The 22,989-nt window shown below is 45.8% G+C and overlaps 1 protein-coding gene across 5 annotated transcripts in view; it reads left to right on the plus strand.

Moving 5' to 3' along the window:
- ebf1a (EBF transcription factor 1a) overlaps positions 1 to 22,989 on the plus strand; it is a 57,018-nt gene that overhangs the window by 19,927 nt on the left and 14,102 nt on the right. For all 5 annotated transcript variants that reach the window (XM_069531546.1, XM_069531543.1, XM_069531545.1 and 2 more), the window contains exons 7-10: positions 10,424 to 10,505; positions 11,270 to 11,411; positions 13,810 to 13,940; positions 15,796 to 15,922. In XM_069531546.1, coding sequence (XP_069387647.1) covers positions 10,424 to 10,505; positions 11,270 to 11,411; positions 13,810 to 13,940; positions 15,796 to 15,922 — 482 coding nt within the window. The remainder of the gene's footprint in view (positions 1 to 10,423; positions 10,506 to 11,269; positions 11,412 to 13,809; positions 13,941 to 15,795; positions 15,923 to 22,989) is intronic.

Genomic DNA, 22,989 nt, shown 5'->3' on the forward strand with positions numbered 1-22,989 from the left:
ACTCAGCATGCCTTCCTGATTTAAGAACCAAAAATGAAAGAAGGTTGATTGAGGCAAAACAAGGAAGGTTGTTTTTTTTTCTGTATATTTCCTGTTTCAATAATTAATATGCATGAGTTTTATGGCCGCTTAAGATGCGATCAATTATTCATTAACAGCATGTTAATTGCATCCACAGTCGTGAATATTTAACCAAACACTAAATCAATGAGGTTGAATGAGCAGCAATATGGACATTTTATAAGCTTTGCCAAAAAATGGGGTTATATACGCTGTAGTGAAAAACGCCAGAGAGCAGATCGACAAAAGGGAAAAATGTGGAGAAAGAACTGGGCGACAGGGGCGGTGGGGGGGCCTCCTGTTTAGAAAGCAGAAAATATGAATAAATGCAAGGTTGTTGACTTGCAATAGTATGGTCAGTCTCTCTGAGCCTTTTCATCTGCTTTCTCTCTTTTTTATTCTCTTCCCCTCCTTTTTTAAATGGAGAGCATGTAATCTCTTCATCGGCCCACTGTAGCCAGCCTTTTTCACTCTCAAAGACTCCAGACTCCTTTGTCCCAGATCTTTGTGCGTGTGTGTGTGTGTGTGTGCGTGCGTGTGTGTGTGTGTCACAGCGGTGTCTGGACGGTGACATTTCTCTGCCTGGATAACCATCGCGCCCTCTGTCCCTCTGTCCCTCCAGCCATGACGCAGGGTAATGTCACCTGTCAGTCTGCAACTCCTACTTACAACCGCTGCCCCCCCCACCCTCCTTAACTCCCCCACACGCAACACCGCCACCACCCCCAGTCTGCCACCCCGTTCACCCTGACCCTAAACCGCTCCTCCTCCCTTGGACCTCACCTGTGGGAGACAAAGCTCCTCGCCGTCCCCTTGTCCTTTTGTCTTCCTCATATTGGACTGCATATCCTCCCTGCTCTTTTCGCAGACTTATATCCAAATGGCAACCTCACCCCCTTTCCTTCCCCCCTCCATTTACCCCTAGGACACCAGAATATTGAACGGGAAGACAGCACGTATATAGTGAATGAGAAAGTCAAGGGTTGGGAAGTTGACTTTTTGCCTGGACCCTGGTTGCTGTTCTGCGCCTGTTTTCAATTACTCTCCCGGCACAGGCAGGGTGGAGGTTTATGCGTTATATGGGAATGTAATTGACTATAACTGCCCTCTTAACATTAACCAGGTGTACAAGCTGAGTGTGTGAGATTAGGCCCCAGGTCTTGGTTGTTGTGGTGTGTGTGTGCGCGTGTGTGAGTGTGTGGAACATCTACGCTGTCGTGTTGTTGTTGATGTATTTATACCCTGCTCCTGTGAGGTGCTGCCTATTAGCACCACATTTAAGTTGGCCATTTTTCCCAGTGTGTTTCTGTGCATGTGTGTCTACGCACGTCCATACTTAAACCACTTGTCCCTTTGTATAACTTCCATCATGCATCTCCCTGCGTGCATCTACGAATGAGAGGGAAAGTTAAAAAAACAAAAAAAGAGGCAGGATACAGACGCAGCCCGCTTCAAGGGGGGCCTGACTTTACAACGACAAAATCAAAATGGGCCCATTCACAAGGCTGACACACTGTGATTTGTATGTATAGTGCTGTGCAGCCTGCGGGGCACTAGCCCAGCGGCTATCACAGACACCCAGACCAGCGCACTAGCAGGGGGAGGTGGTGGGGGGGCAGTTTAGTGTCGGAGAGGATTGTGTGTGTGTGCGTGCGTGCCCGTCGTGGGGAGAGAAGCATCAACAGGCTGTCAATCAAGCCACCGGCCGCGGCCTGTCACTCCTCGATAGAGCTTGTCCGGGTGAGAATGGGAGTCCCTGGGACCCTGAGGAGAATAGGGGGAGGGAAGGAGGTGTAAGGGAGGGAGGTGGAGGAAGTGACTGTCCGTCTGTCTCAGCGACTCCGGCTTGATTTGATATTTGATAGTGAGCATGTGGCATTTGAATGCAAATCTATTTTGATTGTCCCTACCGTCTGATAGGGTTAAGAGGAACCTATAGGGGATATGCATGTATGCATTGTGTATCAGACGGCTGGTCGGAGATACACACACATACAAAATAAAGAGGGGGAATTATTCAGATGGATTGTATTACTCGCCAATTCACTTGAATCATGGCTATTTCCCTCTCGCAGCAATAAAAAGCTATTCAATTAGAATAAATAGAGAAGACAATGGGTCAGAGGTGAGGGGAATGTTTTGCCGAGTGATCCTCGTGGTGGTTAAAGTGCTTTTGTTTCTGTGCCAAACTTGGCCTTGTATGTATGTATCCTGTACATGCATGTTTGAAAATATGAGCTTGTGTAGGATAATTATTTTTCCCTGTGTGCCTGTAGAGGATTGTGTTTAAAAGCAAGCATGTCAAGTAGGCAGACAGACGGACAGATAGACGCACGGATAAAGCCGGCATTACTGCAGTATGGAAATGGGGAGACTCAGTTCTCTCCCAATTAGAGCAGTGACTTCTGAAATGCCATAATACCCATTAATTAGCAAGCTGCTATTTTCTCAGTGATTTGGCTAATTAGTCTGCGAGGCTCTACACTATCTGGACCATTATTATTGGGTTGAAGCCATGCAAACGCACTGAGGTACACACACACACACACACACACACGTGTTCAGACTGATGTACAAACACCAGCGCACTCATGTTCATATACATACAATACAAGGGGTAGCGATACACATGCAGCACCCAATTTCCCGCAGTTGAGTGACCCTAATTTAAGTGACACCATTATGCGCTTCAGAAGCAGCATAGCACAGCATGAGAGAGTTAATGGTGAAGAAGGGGATGTTGATGAACAGTTGCACTGTATCAGCCTCCCTCTTCTTCAAATATATGCTCCTCATGCAGTGTTATTATGTACAAACGGCAGCGAGAGGCCTCGTCCTCCTGTGAGAAACAACAGAGGAACGTTTCAGCCCCCCTGTGATGACTTGGCATGTGTGTGTGTGTGTGTGTGTGTGTGTGTGTGTGTGTGTGTGTGTGTGTGTGTGTGTGTGTGTGGCGCTCTCGCTGCCTCGACAGTCCATCAGTGTCTCGGACTGGACAGACAGGCCACTGACACAGCACCACGAGGCCGGGAAACCTTTTCAATCACTTCCTCAGTTTTCCCTCTCTGTCAGGTGGCAGAAAGGCGTGATTGATCTGTTGTTTCTCCGCAGCGTTAAAGAAGTGAGAAAGAAGTTGTGTTGGGTTAAAAAAAAAAAATAGGTCTGGCATGTGTGACAACCACTTTCATAAGTTTATTAATCATCTTCATCAATAATGCAGCCCCCAGACCTGCTGTTGGTCGTCATGTGGCTTATGTGTGTGTGTGTTTGCATGCATGCATGCAAGTGTGCGTTCACACTCCTTGCAGCCCGATGAACTTCATAAGTGTCCCATCACCACTTTAATCAAATTACTTATGAACCAAAATTGACAGTTTTCATTAATTATAAAGGATTATTCTAATTGCGATTCAAATTTATTCATTTAGAACAGACGGCATTCAGTAATGTTTCAGGAAATTTGCATATTAAATGGAGAGGGTAGGCCATTAGCTATGCTAATGTATGCATGATTCCTTATTTTGTGATTGGTGGGCCATATGTAGCAGGCTGGGGGTGTGCAGGTGAGGAATCTAGAAGGAGCTGTAATATGTTTGATAAACACAGAGGGATGCAAGGCCAGAACACACACACAAACAAACACACACACACACACACACACTGTAGAGAGCCATACGTCTCTGTTCAGTATCAGTCTCCCTCTGTCTCTCCCCCGTCACACACACACACTCTGTCTCATATTTTCAAACTCTCTCTCACTCTGTGCTTCCATATTCCTCCCTCAAGACCCATTGGAGGGAACAAGTTTTTTACCCGAGAACAAACACGGCACACTAATTAAGTTTCTGATTTCTGATCCTGCTGCATTTAGAAACATAACCTTGAGCCTGTGTACAGTCACAGTCACAGTTATGATTTAATACGGTGCTTAAATGGAACAAAAAGAAAGAACTTTTGCAAGCGGCACATTCATCCCCACAATGTATGGGGCCGGTCCCGGGTTGACACAATGCTCTTTATCAAGCTATATATAGTGGATGCATTATGCATTAAGTTTAACATGTGCTTAAATCAACACTATTCAATATGAATACATCAGTCTTCAGCTGAGGTAGAGGGGAGAACAGTTAGGGTAAATGACTGCGTGGGGAGGCAAGCAGGCGGGCATAAGCCAGCGGACACACAAACACACACACACGGTCACACACACCCTTCGGCTGTGCGGTGGCGTCTACCCAGGCTGGTGACAAGGCCATTATTCACTGGTCAGTCCCACGAGGGCAGGGTTTGGACTGGACAGGGTAGCAGAGTGTCCCAGTCTGGCAGGACAGCGCAGAGGTGAGAGGGACCGGGACCCTTCATTACTCCTATGGTTTGAGCGCCCAGAGCACACCCCCCTCCACCTCTCTCTCTCTCTCTCTCTCTCTCACTCTCTTTGTCTCCATCAGATTAATGGGCCAGGCCCGACAGAGGAAGTGTTTCAATCAGCACTGCCTGCCAAGCTTGTCTATCACCCAGACAGCCTCTTATTCATCATTGCTTTGATACACACACACATAAACACACACACTTATGTTTATTTGTATTTTCCCTCCCCCGTGCTCTGGTGCAAAGCCAGGCCACAGGTACAAATGTTATCAGGCTACAGGTTGTCGAACCAACCACTCCTCTCTGCAACGCTACTCCTCCTAAGCTGCACAGATCTCATCGCCTGTCTTTCAATGCTCTCTACACGATTCCTCGGTTGAATTTTGAATGATCCTTTTCGGATGAAATGGATGAAACACAATTGGTTAAGTGTCTCTGGGACTTCTGTCCCTAAGCTGAGACTTGGAGCTCCGGCTCCGGGGGAAAAGAGGAGCGATCTCTCCCAAGTGGGGCCTCTCCCTGAGCGGCGAAGGCACAGCGCGGATTCCCCCTGACCCACCGTCTCCCTCCTCCAGGGTCCATTTGTTCTAAGAAATATTTAACGACGGGGCAGATATAGCTGATATGACATGCACACACAACGAGCGGATACTGACGAGTACGATGGGACGATGCGTGGAGCGAGCTAGAGATGAATTTTTCAGTGCACTAAGATGTTCTATTTGAATAAATCATGACACTTAAGATAGACATGGGGGCAATATAGAGGTGCTCCCTGTTACTTTGAGATGTACCACTCCAAAGGAATGGAGGGAAGTGTGTGTGTTTGTGTGTATTTCTCTTTGTCATCTGCCCCCATGTTCCGGTGTGTTACTGCATGTTTTCTTCTATGATTCATCCTTTTTTTTTAGTCTCGCTTTCTTTCTCTGAATCCAGCTATCTATCTTGTATTATATGGCACAAGAAACTGGATGTCTCTCTCGCAGTATATCTAAAGTGGGCCACTGCAGCCTGTTACTGCCTGGTGTCCGAGGCCCAGGGCCAGTCCCAGAGACAGACCTGGTTGTGGATTATTAATGTCCCCCCCCTGTGGAGCCAGGCCCCTCCCCCACCCAGTGCCCCCTTACACCCCTGGGGTCAGCCTGCGTGGCTCCTGGTGCAAGGCCCCCCTCATAAATCTCCCTAAATTAGTGTGTGTGTGTGTGTGTGTGTGTGTGTGTGTGTGTGTGTGTGTGTGTCCACGCTCAAACATATACTACAGGCAGGGAGACAGGTTACCATGAAAACAAGCCAGTCAGGCTCCTGGTTGAAGTGTCAGTGATGCATGGCGGAAAGAGCGAAAGAAAGAGTTCGAGAGAAAAAGAAAGAAAATAAGAAAGGAATCACAAGGGGAAGAAAAGAAAATACACAAAACAGGGGTTGGGGGAGATATTTGATTCTCGGAGAAAGCCAGACTTCGCCTTTAGATTTGTCTCCTATTTATCACTCCTTTCTTTCCTGTCGTAACATTATATTTGCTTACAAATATTTACACTTCATTTGAACCTGCCTCTGACCTGATGAGGATCGATTTACTGAACAAATCTTAATGCTTAACTGCTGAAAGTGCGGGGGTCTTCCATTCCTCTTTACCTGTCTAGATTAGTTCAACATGTCCCACGGTGGTAACAGGCGCGGGGAAGTGATGTTGTGTCACTTAGTTAACCCCCGAGACAAATGGCTCCCCTCTGGAGCACAGTGAATTACACACCTCATGAAGCATATTAGGAGCCAGACACAGAGCTTTTCTTGTGGAGATGATCTGTGCAGCAGAAATGGATGGAGGGCTAGGAAGAGGAGAAGGCTGAGTTATGGCATCGTCAGCCACTGCCATTTTTACAGCGTGCGACGGGGGGGAGGGGGGGTACAAGCTAAGAAATGAGGCAATGTAAAGCACAACGTGAAACAAAGGCTGAAATGATGAATAAACTAGAACGACGGAGGAAGACAAAAGCACACAGCGTTAAAGTTATTCATGTTGGATTGGACAAGGAAACTACTCTTTACCTCATTTGTGGCTAATGCAGGAAAATTATTAGAAAATATAAGAGAATTGTCCCTCGGAGGCTTCCTTGCTGTTTGCTAATCACATAGACAATCTTTATCACTGCAGTAATAATATTTAGATGCTACAGGGATTACTTAAAAGTTGTGTTATAATTGCTTTCCTTGTTTTGTTTTTTTATGGACAGAGGGTGATTTTGTGTTTAATTGCTCCGAAGTGACAAATAATGCCCGTTACGATATGATGAAAGTGTGAGATCATTAAATTACCAAGGCGACCGGCTGCATGTTTTTATTCGCTCGCTTTTTTCGCCATTACAAATGTACGCCATGAGGCTGCGAGAGGCCAAGCAGTTATTTACACAAATTCACTTCCACAGCCATTCCCGGATTTGGGGGGTAATTACGTGAGAGCAAAATGGTTTTATTTCATTTAATCCGGTCGCTGCAGCAATTTGCGTTGGTATAATATTTGTAGCCGTGGAGTTTGCACAGTAAAACAGCTGGAACCCAGCAAGAGTCGCAAATACAAGGAAAAAAAGGCAGAGGAGGCAGCGAAGAATCAATGTAAGAATCAATCCAGGAGACAGTGTTGTCTCTAGACTGAAAATAGATGTTTTGAGATGAGATTGTTAAATGGAATAATTATCTGTATTTTGAAGCGTCATATTTTAGAAATACTGAGGTTGTTTTGAATAAATCTCACAACATGATGATCTAAATGTTTCACATTACCACATTGAAAAAGTCTAATTTAAAGAAAGGGGCTCTAAAAACAAAATGCCACAATGAATATTTATATTGATTGTTTGATATTTAGTATTTGTATGATTTTTAGAAAGTAAGCAGTTGCTCCTGAGGTTGTAAAATTGCTAAAAAATCCCAGAATCTTCACAGTATATACAGACCTGACCTCATTGATGATCATACAGTAAATAATTCATGATGGAAATTGATGAAATATGGCACTTGCAGTTTCTTTCAGAAATCTTTTGCCTTTTTAAAAACTGAATTGAGGTGAATATCTGTGCCGTTGTACAGAGCAGTGGTTACCTGAGCTGCAGCGGCAAGAGGGCACATGAAAAGATTGTGCGGTAGTTGTAAATATATGCAAAAAGTTGTGTTTATGAGAAGAATAAAGAAGAAATTAAGTAGGGGATCATGGTTAAAATCCACATGTAGGATTACAAAGTGGTGTGTTGCAGCTCTTTAGATTATTTTCTTCAAATCACAATTCCTTTAAACTAAAAGCTAGAATCAGGTGACTGTCTAACACACACCTCCACCAGCCTGAGTCCACCGTTGCCATTAAGGAAGAGCGAAGTGAGCAAGAAGTATAAAATATGGAATAGTGAAGGATAAAAAATATAAATGTTCATATAAATTAAGGGATAATTAGTAGAAACATTTCATGTGACAGGGATCTGAGGAGATATGTGACGAAAACAGATTAGATTAGCTTTTTGATTGATTAAAAAACATAATAGGGAGCTGATGAAGAGAATTACAGGCGATTGTCATCTTTCTGTCCATATTTACTGGTCAGCTGTCAATCAGATTATCCATAAATCCCCATGGTAATCTCTCTGCAATTGCATATCAACACGCACACCCGCACAAACCACCCCCACCCACTCTCCCACCGCCACCACCACCACACTCTGTCGGGCCATGTTAATGTACGAAATGACTCCAGTCCTCGCTCCTGGGGAGATGAGACAGGACACCGAAGAATCAACATGCAGCAGTTTTGTAACGTTTCCGTGCGGCTGACTCCAGACACCTTTAAGTCGTGTAAATAATGAATCAGATGATCCATGCATGGAGGAGATCGAGGGGACACGCTGACATATGGCACAGTGGAGGAGTTGTGCTCACTTGCTTTCCTCTTCTTCCTCCATTCAATATCTCACTTGTCCTTTTTTTTCCCCTAACCATCACCTCCTCCTTTCTGCCTCTCCAAACTCTAATATTTAACCTCCTGATTTGGTCACCCCTGACTCCGGCGACCCTAACTTTCCTCCCTCCACTTATCCATCATCCATCCATCATGGATACCTCAGAGGAGAAGGAGAAGGACAGCTGGGGGAAAGAGCAGAGTCGATGAATTAAACAGGAGGCGCAGCGAGGAAGGTGGAGTGTATGTCGGACAAGTGGATGTAGTCCACAGCTGTCTGCGAGGCTGCTCTCTGACCTCGAGGAGATAAGAAAGTTGGGAGACCCTCAGCCTGTGGGGTCCAACAGCCACTGTAAAAAAAAAAGAAAAGAAAAAAAGAGAAAAAACTCCATCTCTCTGCTTCATGAATTATTGAGATATTGGCCTACAGCTTCTAAAATATACAGGAGGATGGTCTGTCTCTGCTTTTGGATTTCACATGCTCTCTACCTTCTGTCTATCTTTCTATCACTTTCTCCTATCGCTTTCTCCCTCCCTCTCTCTGATTGAGCCTCTTGCACCAGTGAGATCGTAAATCAGAACACAAACAAAGCTGAAGGAAGAAAAAAGAAAAGAAAGAACCAGAGAAAGACAGTTTGTTATTCACATCATAAGAGGCTTTTTCTTCTCTTAGTCGGAGAGGATCGTCTACCACTAACCAGCTGTCATGCATTTAAAAGTTGTCAAGGATAAATTCACGAGTTCTTGTGTTACATCAGATGCTTGTAATGCGCTCAGCAGTGGGTTGGCCCTTGAAATGAGACACAACTCCTGGTCCGTCCATTTATCTTCTTTGCGCTCCCTCTTTTTTTCCCCTCTCGATGAAGCAATAGTCCAATTGTCCTGCTTACTGTGTTTCTCTTGACATGTCCCTGTGTGTGTGTGTGTGATGCGTCCGCTCGTGCATGATTATATCTGAGGCAGTTGGCTCTGAAACGCGCTGCCCAGTGCAAGAATCGCAGCCATAACAAATGAACAGAGGGGGGAGAAAAATAAGACATATGAAAGAAAAGCTGAGCAAAGGGGTGATTCTCTCTGTGGCTGCCGGAGATCTGTATTGTAAGCAGTTTCAGCTGTCAGCACTTCTTTGAGCTACCTCAAAGAGGGGGAGGAGGAGGGGGGGAGAGGGAGGAGAGGAGGGGGGAGACCAGGAAATGTTGTAGTTTTACCCCCCCCCTTTTTTTCTTTTTGAGGGTTCCTGTTTATTTGTACACGGCCTTGTTTATTTTCGTGGGTTTATTTGATATAGTTTATTTCTCTTTTTTTCCAGACAATGCAGGGGTTGGTGGGGTGGCTTGAAGAGATGTACAGTACCGTGGTTACCGTGGTTTCAGTTCGAGAAGAACTTGTCGGGCTCCGAGCCTCGGGGCGGGGCCAGGGAATAGATTGTCAGTCGTAACCCTTTTTCTGCGTTTCAGGCCTCCGGTGCGCCCCACCACCACAACGCTAAACCCCCTATACGCACACACACACACTCCCCCCACCATTACTCCCCTGACCCTCCCTCCCTCATTAAGTATTGATGTGGGTAGCCATACTTGCCATCTCAGCCTATTAATAATGCATGGCAGGTGCTGTTGATGTGGTCTCTCGCACTGAGATTGAGGGAGGCAGGGGATAGCAACGCCGCGCTGCTGCTGCATTGTAGCTGTACAGCGCAACCTCCGTCGCACGCGGCTCTGTAGCTCGCAGGAGGTTGGGGTGGTGAGGGGGTCCTGCGTCTACCCCTGTGCGAGTTTATGGTCGAGCTGTGACAGCAGTTCAGGGGATGGATATATACAAGGTAGCATCTCACTCAATATCCCTGGAGCTGTTTTTACACAGAAAACCGCCTGTGTCATAAACCACTGATGGATGAGGACGGCGTGGTGTACGAGCCTCGTCTGCCACAGCTGCTTTATTTATTTGTTTTATTAGTGTTTTATTGTGGCAGCTCACACTGTACGTTCACTGGTAGACAAATGCTCTTTTCAGTTGCTCATCTGTTTCTCTCCTTCTCTTTGTGTGTGTGTGCAGGTTCTTCCTCAAGTTCTTCCTGAAGTGTAACCAGAACTGCCTGAAGAACGCAGGGAACCCTCGGGACATGAGGCGTTTTCAGGTGCGAGGCAACCGTCTGTGTGCATACAGTACATAATGGGCCCACAGAGGAACATAGTGGAAAATGAATTGCATCTACTGAATGAGACACATAGGGAGGGGCTAAGCTCAACCTCCAGCTTGCAGGGCCATACTGACGAGTCTCTTCTGCAGAAAGTACCTTCAGTTTGTCCAAAAAGTTTCTAGATTTGTTGCAAGCTACCTACTCACAGTATAAATGATCTGGATGCGCCTTTAAACACCTAGAATAAGACTCAGCAGATCAAATGCTGCCACCAAGGCCCAATGAAAATTAAAAGAGCTCTTTCCTGAGCCATACTTTAATCATCCACCAGGTTTTGTGGTAACCTGTCAAATATTTTTGTGCCAACTCACAGACAATCAAACAAATGTTGATAAAAACATAACCTCCTTAGTGGAGTTTAAGATTCAAACTACCCCACACTAACCTGTACAGTGCACTTCAGGTCAGCGTTTTGTGAGCAGTACAGTTCCCCTAATGCACAATTTCCTTTTTGCAGATTTCTGCATGGAATAAAATGTTAGCTCCAAAAAGAAAAAAATGTTTCTATGTACTTTACGCTTGTTTAAATCAGTTATAATTTTATTTTTATGATAATAATAATACTGAATGTAACAGCAATAAAAATGTTTATTCCAATTCAGCACAAGATACAAACTCCCATATTAATATGAAAATTATTGTTTGTGAATTTTTTGGCTCTAATTTCGAGAGTTTCCCTCTTTCTTTCCCTCTTTCCTCAGGTGGTCGTGTCGACTACGGTGAGCGTGGAGGGTCACGTCCTGGCCGTCTCCGACAACATGTTTGTGCACAACAACTCCAAACACGGCCGCCGGGCCCGAAGACTAGACCCCTCGGAAGGAACGCCGTCCTACCTGGAACACGGTATTAAAAAACAAGAGCAAAATGCCCAGACTCTCAAGTCTCCCACCAGTGCAGCCTTTCTTTGTCTTCCATCACTTTCTCTTTCTCTCTGTTCAGCTCCCCTCACCCCCTCACCCCCTCACCCCCTCTCTGTCTGGCTCCCCACTCAACCCCTCTCTGTCTCCACTATCCTTCTCAAACCTGCTCTCTTGCTTTCTGTCTTATCTCTCCCCCTGCTTCCTCTCCCGGATTCTCACTTTCCCCTCTCTTGTAGGGTTTCTAACTCGTGCTTAGAGAGGAGAGAGTGGTAGCGAGCGAGTCTCTTGTCTCTCCCTTGTGGCCTGCTCCCCTCAGGTCTCTGCCTCTGGGCCTTCTACTCTGCCTCGCATAAGCACTATGTGTCTTATGAGGTCTGTTCTGCTTAAAGCCAACACTGGCTTTATTTCCTCGGAGACCTGCTTTTATCCTCCAGCCCTCCATCACTCCCCATCCCTCAGCTTTTCAAACACACCCATGCACACACACAAAAAAAGTCCATGCACACACACACACACACACACACACACACACACACCCTTGCACGCACAGTCAGACCCAAACCTTTAATACTTCATAATGACATGTGCACATGATTTAGGAGCCCGCACTGATTCCCAAGTCCCTAATCCAGTTATTTTCTCATTTCGATTTCCCAGACATTGAATAAGAGAAACATATTTTTTTCTCTTTGAGGAGAGTCAACCTCAGGGATGATAATGACAAAAAACTAAGAAGGGATTTACATGATGGCCTACAGTAGATTGCATTAAGATTGAATGTTATGGTTAAGTCTTTCTAATGACTATCCTCCAGAGGTAGGTGGACCAATTGTCCCTGGGACTGGTCTCACAGACGATTAGGAAAGTTCACAAAGACGAGACATATTGGAGACGTCAGCGAGACTTGGATCTTTACACAGAGAGAAGAGTGCTCGCAGTAAACTAACAGATGTTCCCTGTGTCAGAGAGATTTGTTGGGGAATTTCCTCTTCTCTGATTTTCTATCCTCCTGATGATGGGGGGGTTAGACAGCGGAACAACAGGAGCGAAAGAACGAGATGCAGTGGGGAGATGAGAGGACGGGGTGAAAGTGCACAAAGAAAAAACGAAACGTCAGGGAAGATGACAGAAGTTTCTTTTTTTGTTTTCTCCCCCCTCTTCCCATCTCTCTCTGGTGTGTGTCGAGTTTGTGTGTGGGATACACAACTTTGGGGGCCCATTTCAGGCGGTAATAGATGAGCAGTGCAGAGATCTGAACAGATGGCGGTGAGGAACACCCCAAAGTATAATCCTATCACATGGATTCACGTTCCACCATCTGGTTAATCCACACACACACACACGCATAAACACACACATCCACACATGCACATGGAGCGCACATAATATCAGCGGCTGTGAAAAGGAGGCATCTTAGGCCATGATTACGGCCACAGATTGCTGCTCGGTGAACGTTGATCTCTGCAGGCGTATCAGGGGGCTAAATATCATTCCAGCTTGTTGGGGAGGATCAACAGAACAGGGAGTCAGGCAAAGAGCAAAGGCGAGGCTGCAGGGGAAAAAAGTCAGCCTAGTCTAAAGTGGATTATGCCGCTTTACAGAATTACAGCATGTCTGACAAGCTGCATATCTGTTAAGGAGAGGAGATTTAGCTTGTATAAACATGTATTTTCCCCAATGCTGCTCTTTTCTTCAATCACATCAGTAATCTTCAAGTCCATAATACCAGCAGATAAGGACAAAAAGCACATTGAATACTCGTTATTGAAAATGCGGTTCATTGTTGTTGTTCCATGTACTTTGTCCGATAAGATATGAAGAATATGTTTCAAGAGAAAACACTGAAAGCTTATAAAACACATTACAAATATACCAGACAGGAGCAGAAACATGGCCTGATGTGGTCACGTCGTCAGTGGTGCGGATATAGCTGCGCGGATATATATGGAGCAGACAGCTGAGCAAGAGCTAAGTGTTTGCTTAATGAAGGCGGAGTATTCAGAGGGCAGAGCTACTGCTGGCTGGGCTCTGCTCCCCGGTCGCGTGGCCTTTGATCAGACACTCAGCACACCTGACATTTACACGCCCGCACGCTTTGCCACGTGTCATAAAACAAGCGCACCACCGCTGCCCTCACACACAGGGCAGGGGTGATGTTTAATAACGGGGTGCGTATAATCACTCTGATTAGTATTCCGAGCTCGGCCCCCGACCCCTGGGAGGGAGGAGAGAGGTGATCTGTGTGTGTCAGTGTGTGTGTGTAAGAGACAGGGAGATGGGAAGAAGAGGTGGGGACTGTACATGTTGCCAATAGCAAAGACCTTTATGGGCTGTCATTAGGGTTGTTAACGTCTAATCTATTTTGTCTGTGAATCTCGCAGCAACCCCCAGCATCAAAGCCATCAGTCCCAGTGAAGGCTGGACCACAGGGGGCGCCACAGTCATCATCATCGGGGACAACTTCTTTGACGGCCTGCAGGTCATCTTCGGAACCATGCTGGTCTGGAGTGAGGTCAGTAACCCGGAGAGACCATGTGCATATGTGTGCACCCTCATCACATTTTGAAATATTAAACGTAGGCCTTCTGCTGCACTGCAAAGCAATGGCTCCCAATGGCCTTTTTGGCTTTGGGCTACTTTATAATGAAGCAATGTCCATTTGCAAAGAAGCACTGGTGTTGGCAAGAGCTGAGAGCAAAACAAAGTATTTTTTCCTTCTTAGATTTTGATTGAAAAAGATTTGAATACCTTGTGAAAGTATAGCTTCTTTAAGACCCAACATTTCCCTGAAAAGATCCAGAGGGGCTGCCACCCCCGCCTACTGAAATGTCTGTGTGAGGCCATGTGTGAAAAGAGCAGAAAAATGTCTGGAAAAAATTCACAGCATGTCGATCACTTCTCTAACACGCAATGTGTTGCAATGTCCGGACCGAATATTTTGGATATTGTCCAAAGTCATATCTGAAAATAGCTTGTTTCTACAAGAGATAAGAAAAAGCCAAAGCAATCCCTCAGGTTTGTAGCTGTGCAGCTGTACGCGAGTATCTAAAAGAACAGTCTCAGAGATCATTAACAGATTTTTTTCAGGGTTTATCAAAGTTTATTATTTCAAGTCAAGTGAAAACACAGCTGCTCAACTGTGAAAAAAAGGAAACCTGGATTGTGCATCATTGTAAAATCAATTCATTTTGAGATTCCCAGAATCTCAAATGACAAAATAAGCAGAGATGCTATTATACTTTATCTTTGAACATTTTACAAACTAATATTGTAATATGGCACTTCAAATGATAATCAATACATTAATTAAAAATGAAATCATTAATGAATTACAGCGATATAAGCTCATATGAGAACTGTTTTACAATAAGAGCAGCAGCCTGGGTTCTCATTCCTCTCCCTGTCATATCTATGCTCAGCTCTCTTCCTGTCTTTTATTATGTTCCTATCTGCCTCATTGGAGTATGTGCACTCCCTACAGTATGAATCTCTTTGTACAGAGCATCTGCCACATGACTAAAATGTAAATGCAGTGTATGTGTGAAATTGAAGGTCAGCATGCGGTGCAGCTAAACAGCTTTCTCTTTAGTAAAGAAATAATTCTATAAAAAGCTCCTATATTATCTCGCTGAGAGGTGAGCGGGGCCAGACAATAGCAGAATGAAAGCCTGGCTAAGTGAGCAATGAAAGGGACAGTTAGATCTACACACACACACACACGCACGCACGCACGTGCACATACACACACATGTTACTGGCAACAGCATTGATAGTTTTTGAGCGCTACTAGCTTTGAGTGCTAGTTCACTGTAGCGTGCTGAAAATGAGCACTCGTTGAGGTCTCATCTGTGTTTTGTCTTGTTACCTTTTTCCTTCAAAGACCCTTCAGCGTGCACACACACACGTGCATGCATGGCGAGTGGGCTCATCATCCACACTAAGTGAGCGTGTTTCAGACACAGTGCCGCTTTAATGTGGCTAACGGCGGCGAGACAGCCTCAGCTGACAGACACAGAGACAGGGGCAGAGTCGGGCATATTATACGTTTACTTATACTTTGTAACAGACATATGCAGAGGAAGGTGTGTGTTTTATTCATAAACACATAACTGCTTTGGAACCCCCTCTTACAGACTCCATGTCAGCATTGATAACCATCCCGAGCCTCACAGTGACATTGCCTGGGGCTATGCGGCCACCTGAGGGCTTTGGCGCTAACCCTTTTCAGGCTGATTATACAAAGAAAGAAAGTCAAAAAGCAGCAGAGGAAGGGTCCAGGGCGAGCCACTAACAGTCCCCGGAGCACGTGTTTAGATGTGTAGTTTCATTGCATTGATCTCTGTGCCCCTCTCTCTCTCTTCATATAGCTGATCACCCCCCATGCCATTCGTGTGCAGACTCCACCCAGACACATCCCCGGAGTGGTGGAGGTCACGCTGTCCTACAAATCCAAACAGTTCTGCAAAGGCACACCTGGACGCTTCATCTACACAGGTATGAATTATTCTCTATACTCTAAAGTTTACTCATAGAAAGCCATATTAAACCCAAATCTACCAATAATAACAATAATCCATCTTTACCCATGAACTCCTGGAATCTGAAAACAACATATACATTTTGAATTGTTTAAAGAAAAGTTGCAGTCGCCTAAAAACCCTGCACCTAGTGGCTTTTAAGTGTAACTTGCCCCCTAAGTTTTGGATGAATTTAAAAAAAATGCACGCCCACTTATTCCTCACGTGACCAATTAACATGCTAGTCATCTATGTTATCTTCATCGTCTAGCTGTGAGCTACAACTCCAGGGGCAGCACACACTTTACGACAGAAATGTTGTATGAAGTAGAAGCTTCACATTTTAAGAAAAGATGAGCGATTGAATTACCGTCACAAGCGGTTGGTGCCAAGACAGTCGGGTCAAACCGTGTCTGAGGTGTGCGGCGTTCCTGAGCCATTTGAGCCACTGGCATAAGTCTCCGCTAAACTATGTGTGTGTTTGTGCATGTGTGTGTGTAGATTTTTCTTGATTACGTGTGACTTTTAAACCAGCATGAAAGGAATCCACCAAAGAAGAGTCACAAAAATGAGTTTACAGCTCAAAAATTACATTTAACTGTGTAGTATTCCCAAGTTTTATTTGGTCTTTATGCAATATTTGCACTCCACTGTTTCTGCAGAAACATTTACATTCCAAACAATAACCTGACTCAATAATTCAGTGAAACAACAAACTCTAATGAGGAGATGAAAAGTGTTTGCTCTCTTTTATGAAGCAGTTGAAGGTCAGCAGGAGGTTTAACCTTTTGATTAGTGGGATTATTGAGATTTAACCCTGTCAAAGACGTGATCCAGAAAGGAAGAGGTCCGCGCCGAGAGAGCGTAATTTTTTTCTGGAGTGCAGTGGCACGAATACCTCGAGTGTTACATCAGACCATATCGGCGCAGAGTTATAGCCATGCCACGGAAAGAGCGGCAGGGAGAGTGACTGTGAAGCGGTGATTAACCAGTGCGAGGCCACAGGTCCCCGGGGAGATTGTGAATCACATAAATCTGTCTGTAATCTCAACCACTGATAGACTTAGGCTATAAGCTCCGGCTGGAATTGCCAACATTTGACAAAATCACAATTGAGAGAGAGAGAGTGTGTGTGCTTGTATCACCGGCATGACATTTTTTGCATGTTGTGTGTGTCCTAATTACTGTGCATGGACAAACTCCATGTCCGTGCGTCATAATTATGACTCTGTGTTTGTGTACTTATGGCAGAGCCTGTGATAGGCCGCCTGTGTTTGTTCTTTACGTATGCGTAAATTTACCCATGAGCACACTCCTGCACGTTGACAAGTAACTGCATTACTGAGACAGAGGGCAGATGGGTGGGCAGCCTTTGCCATGCCAGAGCTGTCCGACAGCCAGCGCTCTGCCAAACTCGTAGAGTGTGTGTGTTTTAGTGTGTGTGGAGCGCTTTAAATGTGCCAGACATGTGGGAACCGTATGCATAATGGCCCTATCTCTCCCCAGCCCCTTCCACTCTTTCACCTTGTCACATCCACTTATTCAAAACTTGGTTCTTTGAATGAATTCATCCCCTCCTCTCTCTCCGGCTCCTGTGGAGGCTCATAGAAGAATCTCAACAGGTGAGAAGTAGCAAGAGGTCATCCACTGGGGGCTGAACGCACTGTGATGCTGCTTGCCAAGCACTGGCACCCTCACAGTGACACAGTCAACCGTGTCGAGGCATAGATCCCAGTTTTACCCTTCACACACTTAACTCCAGCCACTGCTCTGCACCCTCAGCGGGTATTTGTGCCTCTCCCATATGTAGCTTCTTTATCAGCCCTTTCCTAAAATATTACCTGCTCACATTTGGCGTAATGAGCGCTGAGGCAGAAAGCAACATGAGCATGAGGAGAGCATTTGGAAGGAAAACGCAACTGACAAGAGTGGTAGAGACGGAGAGGTAGACGAGAAAGAGGGGAGCGGAGAAAGATGGAGGATTACCATGGGCCATGTTGCCCTCCTGGGTCTGTTTGGCACCAGTTTGCGCCCAGTTGCCAGTGGGTACTAATCATGGAGGATTGGCAGCACCGCGTGGCAGCTGGCAGCTCGCACACAAACACACACACACACATCGACACAGCCCCATGCTCACACACACACACACACGCATGCGCTCATACATTACATGTGCATGCAGCTTCGCACACACACATGCGCACACTCAATTGCATTGGGGACAGCTGGCATTGCTAATCAACTTCTGCTGAGGAGAGGAAAGCGAGCAGCTCACAGACCTAATTAAGTCAACACATACCCAATACTGCTGCTACTGCTACTTTGCAAACATACCCGACACACACACACACACATACACAGACACACACACACAACCCATCTATAGGTTAACTCCCCCTCCCCCCATGTGATCATTGATACTCCACAACCAGCCGTTGTTGAATGGAGAAAAAAAAATCAGCTGTATAGTTGAGGACGGAGGAGGAGAGCAGGCGACTTTGGGTGCAGAGGAGATTCGGAGAGGAGCTATTACAGTAATGTGTCCTCTGTCGTCTCTGAGGACTCCTCTGCTATTAGACTTCAGAAAGCTCCAATTAGACTCATCAAAGGCAATTAAGCTCTCCACTGATAAGAATAAAAGAATGTTGTTTTTTTTCATTCGCTGCTCTTCCTCTATCTTTTTTATCCCCTTATCCCCCTTCTGTTCCTCTCTCTGCCCTCTGCCTTATACCCACCTCTGGGGGCTTACAACTCTCTCTAATCTCCCTCTCTCACTCTCCCCCTCTCCCTCTCTCCTTCTCTCTCTCTCTTTTGCTCTTTCTCTGTCTCATTATCACCCCCCCCCACCACCCCCTCCCCCAGATGCATCTATATGTTTGGTTGTGTATCACCGTTTACTGGATTGCTGTCTTTGTAGCATTCATCAGAGAAGCTCTCCCTTTTCTTTTCTCCATGCAATATAGAGTGATAATACTCTCTGTCACTAGGACCCGTGTGTGTGTGACACGGGGGATACTGGCCATAGATTGGGGGGCTGTTGATGAATCGCCCTTGTCGTTCAAAAGGCAATCCCTCCCTCCTCAGTATGCAGCCTTGTCTCCTTAGTGCTTCCACCACAGCCTCTGCTGATATTAAAAGGCTCTGCTGGCTCACATTAAGGCCGGCTCCGCGCACGCCGACGAGCATCCACGCGCACGCACGCACAAACATTAGGGGTAGTTTTTCAGCACTGAGTGCAGATTAGGTGTGTAGGAAACATCACTCAGTTGTGGCTGAGGAGGAGCAGGAGTGTCGAGGAGGGAAAAAGACAAAAGTCAAGAACAGAATTTAAACCAGTCGGGGGAAGAAGCTGATATCTCTCTCCCTCCCTCTCTGTGTCAGAGCTTCAAATTAGTTTTAGGAGCAGAGGAAGGACTGTCAGTCACTTGTCTGTCGTTTTGTATACCACAGACACTGGAGTGAAACACAGATCAAGTGTTGTAAGCATGAAGATGCTCAATAAAGTTTGGATTTATTTGATTTGACTCTAATAGAGTTGTTCAGAGTGATGAGTCAGCTTGCCGCACACAAAAATACACACTCTGATCCTGAGCACTTTGAGGACAATTTTGTTGATATCATGTCTCAAGTGCAATTTGTGTGATAATCAGTGAAAAAAATCAGTTTCCTGCTTTGCTACAGATTTGTTAAGATAACGATTATTCACCTTAGATTTACAGCCATGTCCTATAATCACGTGCCCAAGTGATACACCTACACTCAGACACGCAAATGCAGCGTGTAGTCATCTGGCAATAAAATCGGGGAGCAGCCGAGAGCTGGTCAATTACTCGTCCTGCTCCTATTTGTGAATGCTGTTTTTTATTGAGCTTGGGTGGAGGCCTGCTGTTGATTAAAACGGCCGGTCTCCAGCTGGAGACAGGGCCCGGCTCAGATAGCTGCACACGTTTACTACACACAGCCTTAAACATGAGGAAATCCACACCTCTATTTGAGATTGAGATTAATTTTCTGCACCATGTGGCTTGTCTCCCCTCTTTAGCATCCTCCCGTCTTATTACAGCAGCATCTGCTCCATGATGATGATGTAAATGGATTTCGAATGTAGATTATTTTATACCCCCGCTGAAATGAGCAGTGTTCACCAGCGGGAATGATTTCTGTGTGTTTTCTTATATCTTAATCCAAGCGTACACTTTTCATCCATTATTTTAAAAGAATTTGCATTTTCCCGTTTAGGATCCACGCTGTCAGGTATTGTTAACTGTCGACACACACTTTTTTGCAGCAGATAATTAGAGCTTAGATTGTAGTAGCATCCACACCTCCATTGATTTGTAGAATCTTTTAGCGACCCCCCCCCCCCTCTCCATCCTTTCCTCTTTCTCCTTCTCTCACAACCTCAGCCTCCTTTAGGAGCAAAAAGCTCTACTCATCTGTTTTCTGTGTATGAATTTCCAGCCGTGCATTAGTCTCCCTGACATGTTCAAGCGATGCTTTATTTAGCTTGTCGGATTCTGCAAATAAACGCAATCTCGGGGTTTATGGAAAAATGGATAAAAATTAGATTGTATGGTATTGATCCAGATTGTGAGTAGTTGGTGCGTGTGTGTGTGTGTGTGTGTGTGTATGGTGGTTATGAGGAGGGGGGGGTTGGCTCTCATCTGTGTGGGGGGGGGGGGGTGAAGCCGTAATTCAGGGCTATTGAACCCCCTGCCACTGGCGGCATCGATCGCCAGGCAGCGCTTATGAGATCACACCTGAGCACTGGAGACTGCAGAGGGGAGGGGAGAGAGGGGGGAGTGAAAGGGAGGGATGTGAGGAGGGAGAGGGGAGACGAAGGAGAGAGAGAGAGGCAGAGAGAGAGAGAAACAGAGGGTTGTGATATGATCAGCTCCTTACCCACTGTCTGAGGGCCTGTTAAGGTGTGAAGATCAAGCCTCAGAGCCAATTACCTAACCCTGCAACTACACTCCCACACACACACACACACACACACACGCTCAGTATTGTGACACAGTAGGAGAAGGAGGGTCTGTGTTACTGGACACTTGCTGTAGTTTCCCCTCCTCCTCTTCCTCCTCCTCCATAGCTTCTCCTCCTTTCTTGTGTTTCCAGGAGGACTCCACCACTCTGACCTCTCAATTATCACTCCCCCACCATCACCACCACCTTCGACTCTTTACCCCCCCAAACAACCCCCCCACCCCTTTTACTCCTCCCCTGAAGCTCATACCTCCAGCATCCCTCCACCCTATAGCCAACCCCCCCACCCCCCTCACCCGTTCATACACACCCCCCCTGCGGCTCTGTGGGTTATTATAGTGAAATATGAAGCGGTGTGGATTCTAGGCTTCATGAAATTTCCATGAGCATTGATCTGATCTGATGTGGGTGATTGCTAGGTGAATCCCTCCAGTCCAGGGCTGTTGCTCATCTATTCATTTATTTATGGCAGTTATGTTTTACTGGCTTTGATTTGCTCTTCTGGAGAGCGACAGCTAAGGATTATAAATATACCTGTATAGGAGAGTGTGCTTTGAATCCTGGAGTGTACCTGCACACCCCTCCTCATTCGAGGCAGGAGCGTACTCTTTTTTTTTTCCTCTTCTTCTCCTTCCAAAACTAATTCCTATGGTGCAATGTGAGATATTGAGCATAGATATAAGAGCATAAAATGCCAAGATAATCCCAAAGAGACAGAGCCAGACAGTTAGCGGTGTGCCTTGTCCCCCGCATACTCCTCCCCCTGGTTTATGGTCCTTGAAAACGATCAGAGACAATATCACTTCCTCTCTCAATTACCAAAATTGTCTCTTTATTTGTAATAGTTGCTATCTGTGTATGTCTCCGGGTTTTCATGCTATTGTTCACTCGAGGCTCATTTGGCACATTGTGGAGAACTGATAAAAAATTCATCATAAAAACAAAAGCCTTTGAGACGAAAAGGGAGGATGTTGTCGGAACAATCCCCTCCTCAGACTGCGGGCCTAATCCAGGGCAAATCCTCCTTAAGGCTTTAGAGAGATCAGAGAATAGGGAAGTAATGTCAAATATTTGTCCTCAGAAATAATTCATACTTTATTTGTTGCATGTGATCATCTCATTGTTTTGGCTTATTTTATCAGTGGACCAGCTGTCCTATAATGTGTGTCATTCTTCAGAAGTTGAGCCTGCCCCTGGCATCTCCGCTCCTGCTTTTTCCCCTCTGTGCTGTCTTTTCCTCTAGCTTTTCACCTTTCCTTTCTTTCACTCTTATGGATTACTGGAGCAGCCCGCTGGGAGAGCTGTCCAAATACCTTTGTGTTGCCAAAACAGAGCATCACCCATGCCTGCTCTTTTGCTCCCTTTGTCGTTGGTGTGTTGGAGCGAGTGGCTCAGGAGGCGCCATGGTGAAGTCACTAGAGGTCCAGCAGGACAGCTTGTACTCATAGCCTCTGGGGGCCCTTTTTCTGAGGGCCGCCTAGTCAGCCTGGCTGCTCAGATGTGAGGCGAGAGGGGCATCAGCCCTCAGGAAACGTCCAAGCTGCGACCCACAGGGGAAACAGACGGAGAGCACAGACACATACAGGCGATCCTCATGCTTCATGGCTCCTTTTCTTTCACTGTATTTACACACATGTGCACGTACAAATACATCAATGTCGTAGCCACATGCACCACGCCGCAAAGTCTTAACAGAAGCAACGTCTTATGGGCTGCAGCCCAGTAAAGGAGTCATGACTGCCATCCATGTATGTGTACTGACTCCCTGGGTAAACCACAATGAGAATGAAGGGGGGGTAAAAGACAGAGAGAGAGAGAGAAAGAGAGTGCATTAGAAATGAATTATGTGGAGAGAGCACTTATCCAACAATCCTCCTCTGAAGTGTTTGTACTATGAGCCTCAGATCTTCATTGTATTTATTCTAATGTTTAAATATTCATGGTAAATCTTCTCATATTCAATTACCGTAGCACGACCAGCATGCAGAGAGAGTGCTTTCTCCCTGCTGCCTGCATGATCTGACTCTGTGTGTGTGTGTGTGTGTGTGTGTGTGTGTG

The sequence above is a fragment of the Paralichthys olivaceus genome, chromosome 9 (genome assembly GCF_024713975.1).
Source record: "Paralichthys olivaceus isolate ysfri-2021 chromosome 9, ASM2471397v2, whole genome shotgun sequence".
Taxonomy (NCBI): domain Eukaryota; kingdom Metazoa; phylum Chordata; class Actinopteri; order Pleuronectiformes; family Paralichthyidae; genus Paralichthys; species Paralichthys olivaceus.